This window comes from Helobdella robusta, assembly GCF_000326865.2.
Source record: "Helobdella robusta unplaced genomic scaffold HELROscaffold_36, whole genome shotgun sequence".
Lineage (NCBI taxonomy): Eukaryota > Metazoa > Annelida > Clitellata > Rhynchobdellida > Glossiphoniidae > Helobdella > Helobdella robusta.
The window spans coordinates 996,233-1,010,025 of NW_008704742.1; the positions used below are offsets into that span (position 1 = coordinate 996,233).

General features: G+C 30.3%; 2 protein-coding genes across 2 annotated transcripts in view; both read left to right on the forward strand.

The window, feature by feature from the left end:
- Positions 1 to 2,552, forward strand: part of HELRODRAFT_83337 (hypothetical protein) — a gene marked incomplete at both ends in the record, with an annotated part of 20,287 nt that extends 17,735 nt beyond the window's left edge. The window contains 3 exons of the mRNA XM_009023429.1: positions 605 to 679; positions 1,894 to 1,981; positions 2,452 to 2,552. Of these exons, the coding sequence (XP_009021677.1) occupies positions 605 to 679; positions 1,894 to 1,981; positions 2,452 to 2,552 (264 nt within the window). The remainder of the gene's footprint in view (positions 1 to 604; positions 680 to 1,893; positions 1,982 to 2,451) is intronic.
- A 6,075-nt stretch (positions 2,553 to 8,627) lies between these two features.
- The window catches only part of HELRODRAFT_83262 (hypothetical protein), a gene marked incomplete at both ends in the record, with an annotated part of 32,916 nt that continues 27,750 nt past the window's right edge, over positions 8,628 to 13,793 (forward strand). The window contains 2 exons of the mRNA XM_009023430.1: positions 8,628 to 10,008; positions 12,238 to 12,615. Coding sequence (XP_009021678.1) covers positions 8,628 to 10,008; positions 12,238 to 12,615 — 1,759 coding nt within the window. The remainder of the gene's footprint in view (positions 10,009 to 12,237; positions 12,616 to 13,793) is intronic.

Below are 13,793 nucleotides of genomic sequence, written 5' to 3' on the forward strand. Positions count from 1 at the left end.
AAATTCACTTTGACAAAGTCAATCTCCATCTAAATTCATTTTGACAAAGTCAATATTTCCCTATATAAACATCAAAAAGCACTGATGGTGATTCATTCGAAATCGAAATATGGCCTTATTTGCAGCATGAATTCGGAAAATGAGTTTATTTTGATTTTTAATAAACTAAACGTTCACCAAAAACTTTCGTGAGAAAAATTGAAAAAACGATCTACAAACATATTAACGCCAAACATTCAGTAGAATTTATAGAATATTGTAAAAATTATGGTCTAAATTATGGCATATATATATATATATATATATATATATATATATATATATTGATGAAAATCATATATATATATGCGTGTGTGGTGTGTGTGTGTGTGTAAAGGCGAAGTAGGTGAAGTTTATAATTCAAATAGAAAAAACGATCCGTTCATTGGATGTTAAATATGAGAAAAAAGTTTGGTTAATTTCAACTTAAAATGTTTTTAGCATTGAGTTATAAAAGAAGTTATTGATAAAATAGATGTTTCAACATCAAAACATTAAATCTTGTAATATTTGTAATATATACTTCAATTTTAAGTGATAAAGCTTCATCATTAACTTTTTACAGTGTTTGAAAACATATACCGGCCACAAGAATGAAAAGTATTGTATATTCGCAAACTTTTCTGTTACTGGAGGAAAGGTCTGTAATCTTTCTTTATGGTATTTTAAAAAGGATTGAGCCATGTTATTTAACCGTTTCAGTAATAAATTTAATGACTTATGTTAGTTTAATTTAGTTTGACATCGACAAAAAAGATTTGCAAAAGTTGAATGAACTGTGATGTTTTAGTTGTAAGAAATCATTCATTTTACTCTTAGTTATGTAATTCATAATGCTTCTACTTTTGGTAGCATTCTTTCTTCTTTTATTTCCATTTTACTTATGCATATACCTTCCAACTCATCGTCAGTGCAACAGCCGTCAAAATGATTCAACACATTTAAAATAAGCATTGCAAAAAAGTAAATTTAACTGTGTAATGTTAGCACTTTAATTTGCACAATAATTTGTTTTTAAACAGATAAATCAGTTGTTTTGTATATAAATAAATTTTTAGGTTACTAATAACTTTGCCTGTCATTAAAAACCCACATTTATCTCCTTTTTCGTCAAGCACAACTACAACGCATCTAATATTACATGGGTCTCATTCAACTTTGAAATAGTCACAAACTTAGAACTTTCTCGTTTTTCTCGAACATCATGTGAAACATTAAAAACATACCTTTGGCACTAAACACAGATGAACTGTTATCTGTTAACTGTTTTCATAACACATAGGAACGAGCAAACACATAACTTGCGTGCAAACAACAATCTTACTTTGGCAGAGACCGAAATAACTATTAATAACTACCAGTCCCTCGTTGCCAACATGCTATTTACATATTTGTTTCTGGCTTATTCGCCATACCTGGACGGTTGTTGAGCATAACACAAGTTGTTGTTCAGTCGGCCGCATTTGTCCCACTTATCATAATTGCCAGTACAGTACTGGCAGTTGCCAGACTGTATTGGCAGTGTAAAGCTGCAAATGATTCGATTATGGTACGTGATTGAGTTTTTACAGGCTTTTGATTCAGTAATAACTATATATAATTAGTTTTTTACCTATTTGCTTTAATGCCAAATAAAGAAAAATTTCTTTCCAAGCTCAAGCCTTTATATTTCATTGACATAAACTGAATTTTAATAAAAAGTTTAATTTGCATTCGAAAAGTCTATTCAGATAACTTTTTTAGCGGTTTCAAAATTTATGTTGTATTGGTTTCTTAGATATTTTGTTTAAATTTTCATTAATTTTCGCTTATTTTTAAAGTTTTATATGCGTGTTTACATTTTTTTTATAACAGTGGATTGTTTCTGGTTCAGAAGACAACCTCGTGTATATATGGAATTTACAAACTAAAGAAGTGGTTCAAAAATTAGTGGGTCATTCAGGTAAATTTGATTTAAATGAAAATATCTTTCTGCAGTAGACTGAGTCTTATTGATCGAATTATAATAGTTTACCGTTGTTCAGTTACTCGTCATCTTTTCATCAATGATCACGGTAATGTTATTAAAGTGTGATGTTATGTTGACGCTGGTTTTCGCATACGGTGTTACGCTATCTTGGCGGTACTTGATGCCTACGTACTAACCCCATCGTTAGATTATATGAGTTACAAAATTTGTAATAATTTAAATTGATGACTTGAACAAGTTTACTATACGATAATTAGAAATATTTATGCATTAAAATAATTTTCACACACTCATTCATTGTTTGTTGTCGTTTGTTCTTGTATAAGTCATCACAATGATAACACTCTAATTCTAATGGACTCAAAATACTTAAAAGTCAAAACATATTTCATAACTTTGGTTTTAAATTGTCATCTATTTAAACTTTTTTCATACATGTTTAGATGTGGTGCTCTGCTGTGCTTGTCATCCTACAGAGAACATAATTGCTTCGGCAGCTCTCGAAAATGATAAAACAATCAAACTGTGGCGAAGTGACATTTAAATCTCTCACATAATATTTTAACTTTGTCTTTTGTAGTGTTGTTCAATTTTTAAATTTTGATTGTGTATTTTCTATGTTACAAATTTCTATGTTCAACTATTCTTTTGAACTAATTATTTATTTTTAAATGCACAATCATCATATCGGTTAAAAAATGTTAAATAACGTTGTTATGTTTTCATTTATTCAAGTGTCGCAATGACCAAGCAAAAAATTTTAATTTGAAGTTTTTGTTGCTAAGCAAAAAACTTTTTCTGAAGAAAAAAAGATGATTAAAACAAGAAAGTCGGAGTCAAATTTTTGTAAGGGGCCAGAGTCGAAATATTTTATCCTACTCTGGAAAATGTAATTTATTTAAAAAAAAATTTCAGAAATTTTTTTTTGAGATTGCTTTTTTTAGAAAATAAATGTGTATAGCAATAAGCAATCATCTTTGGTACTATAATAAATAATTTTTCTCCGCATGTTGTAAAACATTAAAATAAAGTCATTTTACTAAGAAAAACAATGACATCGACTGATTTCAAGTGATTTTTTAAAGTATTTTTATTTTGTAGGTATTAAAAAGGTGTAAATTTTTCTGGAAGTCGGAACTCGACGTTGAAAATTTTTATCGGGGGTCGGATATTTTTCATTCGACATCTGACTCCACACACTGATTTAAACCACTAAAGAAGATTGAGTATGAATAATTTGGCTCAGTATTCTTGCCTTTTTAAAAACATTTCCTGTTTGATATTGTAACTGAAGTATAAATATTGATAAATTTTTTACAACTGTCGTAACTCGCACTGTCGTCAAGTTATCCAATCTACCGTAGTTTCACTAATTTATGAAAGAGATAAACGCAACTGCTTCAAACAAACTTGCGTGTCAACAGTAATAGAATCTGTGATAGAGTTATTCGCTCGATCGCCAGTAACTCGCAATTGAACTCAATAATCCAATTTTTATCTCCCTTTTATCAAATACTCCGTTTCTCTCAATGGTCGTAAGAAATGGTGGACACAAAGGCTTAAAATCATGGAAAATAAAACAAAAAATAAACATATTCATAATTCAATTGTAGGATAATCATTTCTGAATACAACATTGCTCCCTTCTTAGATTGTTAAGTCGCTTTAACAATCAATGCCATTGTCGTCTTGGATTGAAGCTAGCCTGTCTGCTTAAGCGATTTTTCTCTGCTCGTGCACTTTGGTGTTCTTGAATGTGGTACATGACGTCATATAATCTGTACAAGAACATATGACTGAGTGAAGCTTTGGATAAGTCTGAAAAGTTTTTTATTTCTATTTATTTCAGTTTAAACAAAATAGGAAATGTTTATAGAATCAATCAATCTATCTTCGTTTTGCGTCCAGAGACCCGGTTGTTTTCTTTGCTAAGAAATTCTGGAATGAGTTGTCGACGTAGACTCCACCTGATTGCTTCACGGGGGAACTCGATCAAATGCTTTTTCAAGGTCTACAAAAATGTGTGATAGTTGTTGATGCTTTGCGAGGTACTTCTCTTGCAGTTGCCGAAGGATGTGAATTGCATCAATTGTTGGTTTCCCCGCTAGGAAACCAAATTGATAATTTCCGATTGTGATGCACGACGTTAATCTTCTCTCAATGATTTTCTCAACAATTTTCAGGGAGTGTTCTAACAGACGTATGCCCCGATATGATAAAAAGCTCAATGGATCACCTTTGCTTTTGTATAGCGGGACTGTCATGCTATAGTTCCATTCAGTCGGCATTGAGCAATTTCTCCAGATTTCACGACAAAGTTGTAGTAACGTTTGGATACCTGCAGTACCAGATGCTTTGATAATGTCATTTGTGAGTTCCGAGGGCCTTGCTGCCTTTCCATCCTTCATAGCTTTCAGAGCTTCTGTAAGCTCCTCTACAGTGATGTCTGAAATCGGACCTTCGATGGGTGGAGCGTCAAAGTTAACATTGATAGGATTTGTTTCGTTTAACAGACGGTTGAAGTATTCTCTCCACTGTAGCTTGATCTCATCATGTTCAAGAACCATCTCATTTTTGTTGTTTTTAATACATGAGGCACCAACTATGTCTTTTTTCGTACGCTTTGCTTGTTTTTTCAAAAAAAAGGTACAATTTTTCTTTAACATCAGTTGAAGCATTGACAGAAAATGCTTTTGCATATATAGCTGTTAGGTGGTGTCAAAAATGTACCCAACATTGATTGTGAGGTATGATGTAATAACTTCTATATAAAATATATCATCGTCAGTGCAAAATATTTTTAAATAACGAAAATTACCGTTTATAAACAAATGACGTCATACAGTATAACTTAATTTCAAGCACGAAACATTTTGAAAATATTATTATTAGTTATTATATACTATATATTCAACATATTGATAAAATTAACTTTAAATTATTTACAAAGATATATATTAGAATTAAACAAAATAAATTAAAATTTTAAAAATTGCTGAAAAAACGACCATAAAGTAAATCAACAAAATAAAAAGCAAATGTCAGCCATATCATCATACTACAATATTCATGTTTCCAAGTTTATATTTTTATCATTGTCATCGTTAATATCATTATTATTACTATTGTTATTGTTGTTGTTGTTTTTATTGTTGTTGTTGTTATTAACAATGATGATGTTGTTGTTGTTAACATTAGTATTGGTGTTGTTGCTGCAATTATTAACATTATTGTTGGTGTTTTTGTCATGGTCGTTAGCATCTCTAACATGGTTAACATTGTTGTTGGTAGTAACATGATTGTTGGTGGTGGTAACGTGGTTGTTATTGTTGTTATTGGTGGTGTGAGAATTATTAATTAGTTTAGATAACTGTTTGTGAGTCGGAAGTACTGTTATACTTTGTAGCTGATTGTTCAACATATATTGTTTGTTTCAAAATATCATTTGCGAATATTTTTGTTTTAGCCAAATAGATGAGTTTTTTAATCTAAACAATTCTTCTCTCCGTTCTCACTTTTTTTAAAAGTTTCTCAGCAATTGCGACGATATTAGAAAAATTTAATAAAAATTAGCATTGAATAATTTTATTAAATCGCATTGTTTTTATATAGAAAATTTATAAGACCGTTTGCTAACCTTAATAGCGCCAACAGATATATATATATATATTACAATATTCTATACATTTTGTATACCGAATGTTTGGCGATAATATGTTTGTAGTTCGTTTTCAATTGTTAGATTAAGTCGGTTGGTCGCAGAACTTCGAGTAAATGTTGGTAATAGACTATAATTTTTACAATATTCTATGAACAACAATTCCACAACGAACTACAAACATATTAACGCCAAACATTCGGTAGAATTTATAGAATGCAGACACTATGCATACTACACTATAACAATTACAAAAAAATGTCAATGTACTTCATTCATGTCATTGAAGATTTAGTTACTAGATTTTTAACAATTCGTTAGTGTGCAATCTATAAACGCCCTAGTTTGTTTAATGTTTTTCATTAAATAGAAAAATATAAATATATGATAAAATTGTTCTATTTAAAAACGAAATACATTTCTGTAGACAACTCTGTTTTCATTTCGACTACCGACTAAACAACAACACACGTTTAGGCGATATTTTCTCCTAGATCGGGGGTTGCCGTTTGGCTACCTATGATGAAACCGAAATACCCTTCGACGCCATTCACATCTGTCACTCGCCTCAGTATCACGCAACCCCGCTTTCACTCTGTCCTTCTCCACCTGCTCTCTTCATCCCAATCGCGGACGACCCCTTCCTATCACTCCTTCAACCTCGAACTCCAACGCTCGCCTAATCCCGACCCTTTCATCCCTTTTCAACACATGTCCATACCACCGCAATCTCGATCTCCTTATCAATGTCACAATGTCCTCATTCGGTCCCATCATTGACATCAGCTCTGTACTACTCCTCCTATCCTTCACTTTAACCCCACACATCATCCTCACCGACTAAACAACATTTTAAAAAATTTTGTTCGATAGCTAGTTTTTTAAATTTTTTAGCAAGATACGTTTTTTGTCCTTTTTAATAATTATTTTGTACATTTTAATTAACGCTGAAAAATTTCATAAGTAGTTTTTTTTCAAATATGCTATATTAATTTTTTGTTAAAAAACAATACAGTTTATTTGCTATGTAACCTCAAGGATATAATGGATATGGCATAATAATTGTTACCTGCCTAATAATTTTTCTTAGTTCTATGGAATTAAACGCGTAAACATTAAACATTTTTTCGTAGTAGTTGACATTTTAATGATTTTTTACGATCAAACGTCTCACTATAGACAAATTTTTATATATTTTACAATTTGTTTTTATTATACAATTTTATAACGTCTCACTATAGACAAATTTTGCTTATATATTTAACATCAAGGTCAATTTAACAATATCGAGTCATTTCGTTCTGATATTGCCCTGATAAACGAACACACATTCGAAATTTTAGAATTAACAATATTCCACAAAACAAACTGCTAAATCAAAAGAGTGCAAAGCCAACAAATACTCTCACAATCTTTAATCAAATTTTAACAACAATTACAATAATTTTACAATTTTAATTGAAACGTTTGAAATTTCTACAATGGCCTTTTTAGCATTTTTATTATATCACTAATGATTTTATTTGGACAGATCATTTTAGAAATAACCTTATAAAATCCTTTTGATCTTCATCTAACACAAAAAACTGACAGAAACGTGTGAAATCTATTTTAAAACTAATAATTTCTATTTATACTTATCTGAATAAATGGCAAGCGAAATAGAAATTGACTATTATTGAATAATTTTATTTCTTTCAGTATAAAACTTTTTTATTTGCATTGATTTTTATTTTACAGTTGATGAAGATATATTAGAAATGAGAAGTAGAGGCAGAAGAATATATGAGACATATTTTTCATCTATCAACAGATTTACTGATTCGCTTCTTGCTGCAGTTAGAACTAGAGTTCAAATACCACCACTTGTCTCAAAAGATGAAAATTCATATAATTACTTTGATTTAAACCGGTAACTATCGAAATATCTGAAGCGTAAATGGTTTTTTAAGTTTTATTAAGCAAGCGCTTAATTTGAAATACTTTTCAATCCTTGGCTAACTTCACGCACTCTTTTATTTTATAAATAAGGCGCTGATAGTGGGACGTATATTTTTAATTATTTTATAAATAATTCTTGTTTCGATTACAAAAATAATGAAATTTATTTGTTTAATTCTGATATAATTGTTTTTTGTTTTCGTTGATTTTTGATAGAAATCTGGTGTTTGTTGTGTGTGGGTGTTCAGTCTTCAATCATGGTTCAATGTTCAACCTATTTAATTTTAATAATTTAATTTAATTTATTAATGTTCAGTAAAAAATTGTATTGTGATAAGAAAAACTAGCTACTTGGGAAGAAAAAACTAGCTACTTGGGAAGAAAAAACTGAAGATTTTTCATTTAGTTATTTTTTATTGAAATATAATCATAATCAAATAATAAAATGTTGTTGTCTCTGCTTCACTCAAGATCAAGAAGCAAGTTATCTGATTTGAATTGAACAACAAGTACAAGTAACATGACAAATAAAAAAAAAAGAGCTTAAGTCAAACTTGTAGGAAAAAAAATATAAAAGGTAAAGTCAGCTGTTCTAACGATGGTAAAATTAAAAATTTACTCCATGCAAGTTTTGTGGATGATCAAACACTTCAAACATTTCTATATATTTAAACTTTAAAGACGGTCTGTCCACTTCATAAAGATTTTTGTATTTCTTACCTAGCTGGTGTTTATACTAAAAAAAATGTTTACTTTGATTTATGTTACCTAATATAAATAATAAATATGCAATACATGAATGTCGTCAATATTTAAATTAAACTAAGTTTTTAAGTTTCAAATATGAAGGACGTCTTAACTAAATTGGGTAATAATAATAATAGTAACTCTAATGGTAATTTTTTCATTTGGTTGAGGCATCCTAATCGTGGTCTCCCATGTTTGCTATGTTCAATTCTTTTCATGTTGGTGTTGCTGTTTTGTTTATTTCATTACTATTTATCCAACTATCATATTGTTATGGAAAATGTCAAATCATCTGATTTTGAAAGCATTTATAACAATAAAGTGTATCAGGAAATTGAAATACTCAATGGTCATAATAATGATCAAATTGAAGAACTTGAAAAGATCAAGTTATCGGTTAATAAAGAACTTTTATCACTTGAGAAACAAAGAAAGCATTTGCTGGCTGAAATTGTCAATTTAAATGGAAATCTTGACTATTTAAAAACTAGTTATGATGTCGAAAATAATAAAGTTGAAAATATGAAACTAAATTTAAAAAGCTTATATGTTCAGTTGGAGGATATGAAAAAAAATAATCAACCTTCTTTGTCATACCCACTTAAAATTTTATCTCACCAGCTGGTCAATGAAATTCAAGATAGTGATTTTATAAATTCTTTCGCTGATATGACTCCAACCACACGACTATCCGTTTTCAAACATTGTAGCATGAGTACTTGTTTTGATTATTCCAGATGTTCCTTGTTTTCTCAATTTCCAGTTTTTATTTATAATTCATCCTTTTCTTCTACAATTTCATCTTCTCAATTGAATCTTAAAAAATATTTGTTACTAAGCAATCACATAACCTTCAAACCTAAGGAAGCATGTGTATTTATTCATTTGATAGACAATAGTGACATTTTTGATGATGAACTGTTATTTCTAAGCCACTGGCATCATACAAATGAACTTCACTGTGGATTAAATCATGTAATAGTCAATTTACAAACAAATTCATCAAGTAATAGGACATTCTCATATCATTTTAGCTTGTTCAAAAAATCTATCATTGTTCAAAGTTTTTTCAAAAAGTCATTGTTTAGAAAAGGTTTTGATTTTGTTATTCCTCCAATTAATGAATTAATTTTATTACAACAATATGATGAAAATAAGTTTTTACCTATGATGGTCCCAGTCAAAAGAAAATATCTATTAACTTTTTCTGGAGCTCTGACACAAAATGATGGAAGCAAAAATATGGATTTATACAAAAAGATAATTACAGTTCTTAGTGATATGCAACAAAAGTTTCAAAGGGATGGCTTCTCATTTGATTTTGAATGTAGAGTTGATGAAAAAGTCTCACATATACATAATGAAATGTTGATCTGTGGTAACCAGTTTGAAAGACTTACCATTTTAGAGCAATCTACATTTTCATTGATTTTAATTGGCGACCTTATAACAAATGAAGTAGATTTTACACTGTCCACATCTACACTACAAATTCGTTTGTTAGAATCTTTAAGATCTGGAGCTATTCCTATAATTTTAGCAGCTGAAAATGATGTTGAACTTCCATTTGCCAATTTAATCTATTGGTCTGGATCTATTTTGTGGCTCTCAGTGGCACGCATTACTGAGTTACACTATGTAATCAGATCAGTTGGTGAGTCATTTTGTATATATACAGTATTATTTATTCTATGTTTATTGTTTATCTTTAAAATCCAATTTAGTTGGCATAAAAATGATATAAAATATTTAAAATGGTTTATTCTGTTCTTTTATATACACAAATCTTTAAGTCATCTGAAATAATCTCAGATTCTCACAGTTCCAGAAAGCTAGACTTACTAAATAAATTACTATTAAATTGAAAAGGAGAGTAAAATTGTCATTATTACTTAAAATTACAACCCAAAAATTTATTTCATAAAACAAAAAAATGTGCTATTTTAAAAAATAAACAAGTCAAAATTACCATCAGCTGCAATGTTTGAGTTACTGCATATGGGTCTATTTTCCTCTTAATTTTTTAATTTTGGTTTGCAGGCTGTCGAAAAATTTTTCTACATTATTCAGGGCTGCATTTAGTAGAGGACAGGCGGATAACATCTCGAGGGGTCTCCACAAAAATGGTTCTTCACAATAAATATTGAAAATATCTTAATTACAACTTTCTCTTTTTCAAAATAATTTTTTTGCATTTTCACTGACCATGCTGTCACAAATATAGCAAAAGACCTTAAAATTAAAAGAAACGTAAAAAAGTGGTATAAGCAAAGAAAATTGTCAATTTTTGTTTAAAATATTATTTTTTGAAGATTAGACAATAAGAGCGTTTTAATTCATTGCCTAAACTCCATGGCCAAATAAGGCTTTTTGTGCCAAGACATAATATTCAGTCCAGTCCCTGAAATTTTTAATAAATTGATCTTCGTTATATATCTGCAGCTGTTTAGCATTTTTTATAATTTTTTAATATACCATTTACAAATTACACACAATTTTTTTTATTTTGGTTGCACAGAAATATTGAATCTCACAGGAACTAAACTATACTACTTGATCGTTGACCTGCAAACATTTGCTCCATTATGTAATCCGTGACCTGATGCTGGATATCTTCATCTATAAAATATAATACAAGTCAATGCTGCTCTTGCCTCCAGTGCTCTAACATTATAACGGAAATAATGTTAGAGCAATATCAAAGTAAAATTCAATGGTGACATCTCTTGGCTAATAAAATTTGTACAATAGATTTTGAACATGGTATTTCATACTGGCTTTACCTTATTGTATTTTTCTTATTATGAGCTTTGCTAGAAGCAATGACGCTACACATCCGTTATAATCGAGACTCAGATATCCAAGCAGCTTAGTTCAGGTGTGGGGTGACTATGACACTGCATTTCGTTATACATGTTGTCAATTTGTTTCATTTTCTAAAGAGGAAATTTATACAAAGGAAGCATTTCAAAATTGGAAAGCTGCATTAGAGAAATCAAAAGCTGGGTTTTACAAACATGCTTCATCTGAAACTCACGAACAGTCTATGTCATTGTGGTTTGAACGAAATATTAGGGTTGATTGTTAAAAATCTATTTCAAATTGAAAAACAAAAGGTTTAATTTTTATAACTATTATTAACAATTATTAACATTGTTACTGAAATTTAGAAGAAAATAACATAAAATATAAAATGAAGTCATCGTTAAAGTTGCCCCACTCAAACGAACCTTGCTATGTCCTGATGTTTTGGAATTTATTGACGTTTCAGCGACCTCTTATACAGCAAACTAGTTGAGAGAACTAAAACAGGGCGCCCAAAGTGTCGTTTCTAGAATGTCTGGAAGCAGCGCTCCAAAAAAGAAAAAAACAACCGTCTGCTTTTGCTTGACTTAGATTATTAAAATTGCCGCCCAGTTTCAACACTTTTCGAGTCATTTCGTTCTGATATTGCCCTGATAAACGAACACACATTCGAAATTTTAGAATTAACAATATTCCACAAAACAAACTGCTAAATCAAAAGAGTGCAAAGCCAACAAATACTCTCACAATCTTTAATCAAATTTTAACAACAATTACAATAATTTTACAATTTTAATTGAAACGTTTGAAATTTCTACAATGGCCTTTTTAACATTTTTATTATATCACTAATGATTTTATTTGGACAGATCATTTTAGAAATAACCTTATAAAATCCTTTTGATCTTCATCTAACACAAAAATCTGACAGAAACGTGTGAAATCTATTTTAAAACTAATAATTTCTATTTATACTTATCTGAATAAATGGCAAGCGAAATAGAAATTGACTATTATTGAATAATTTTATTTCTTTCAGTATAAAACTTTTTCATTTGCATTGATTTTTATTTTACAGTTGATGAAGATATATTAGAAATGAGAAGTAGAGGCAGAAGAATATATGAGACATATTTTTCATCTATCAACAGATTTACTGATTCGCTTCTTGCTGCAGTTAGAACTAGAGTTCAAATACCACCACTTGTCTCAAAAGATGAAAATTCATATAATTACTTTGATGACTATAAACCAATATTTAAACCGGTAACTATCGAAACATCTGAAACAGATGAAGTACTTGGGCCATTTGAATCACCTGTGAAATCACAATTATATCAAAGAAATTTTACATCTTTTTTTTATATGCATTCGTATGAAAAATTGATTAATGACTTTCATTTGTACCCCAATGTACCTTTCAAGTCACATTTATCCATGGATGCCCAATATTCAGGTTTTTATCGATCTATTTGATTTAATTGCAATAGTTTTTATTCGTTGTGTTTGTAATTTTTTGTAAATGATTTAGCTTGGAAGCAAAGAATTAAAGACGCAACGATGGCCGAAATTTGACATTTGGCTTCAGCTATTTTTAGGCTGAATATTACAAATTTCATTTTAGTCATTAATTTTTTGCTCTCGAAACAAGTTTGCGGGAATTTTCTTTCTGTCATTTGATAACTGATAGTGTATTAGAATAAGAACACGTCTCACAATAAAATTTAGAAGTATTATTTATTTATTTTATTCAAGTTAAAATAGATTTTAATTTTAAACGTATATATTAGATATTAAAAAATAGATTATATATATATATATATATATATATATATATATATATATATATATATATATATATATATATATAATACATATATAATATATAAATAATAAAATATTTATAATTTATAAATAGATAAAATTTATATACAACAACAACACACGTTTAGACGACATTTTCCCCGAGATCGGGGGTTGCCGTTTGGCTACCTATGATGAAACCGAAATACCCCTCGACGCCATCCACATCTGTCACTCGCCTCAGTAACACGCAATCCCGCTTTCACCCTGTCCTTCTCCACCTGCTCTCTCCATCCCAATCGCGGACGACCCCTTCCTACCACTCCTTCAACCTCGAACTCCAACGCTCGCCTAATCCCTACCCTTTCATCCCTTCTCAACACATGTCCATACCACCGCAATCTCGATCTCCTTATCAATGTCACAATGTCCTCATTCAGTCCCATCATTGACATCAGCTCTGTACTACTCCTCCTATCCTTCACTTTAACCCCACACATCATCCTCACCATAGCTCTTTCAGCCCTTTGCAGTACACTTTCCTCCTCTCTCCTCAACACCCAAGTTTCACCACCATATACCATCGCTGCTCTCACACATGCTTTATATACTCTCCCTTTCATCTTCACTGATCATTTCTTTCCACACAATACCCCACCCAGTTCCTTAAATTTTATCCATCCCACACGAACTCTAGCCGTAACTGCGCTCAAACATCCTCCATCCGCGTTCAGCTTATCCCCTAAGTAAACAAAGCTTTCCACTCTTTCAATACCACCACTCAACCCCGTCCTTGCGTCCGTCCTATTAATCACACCATGAACACATTCT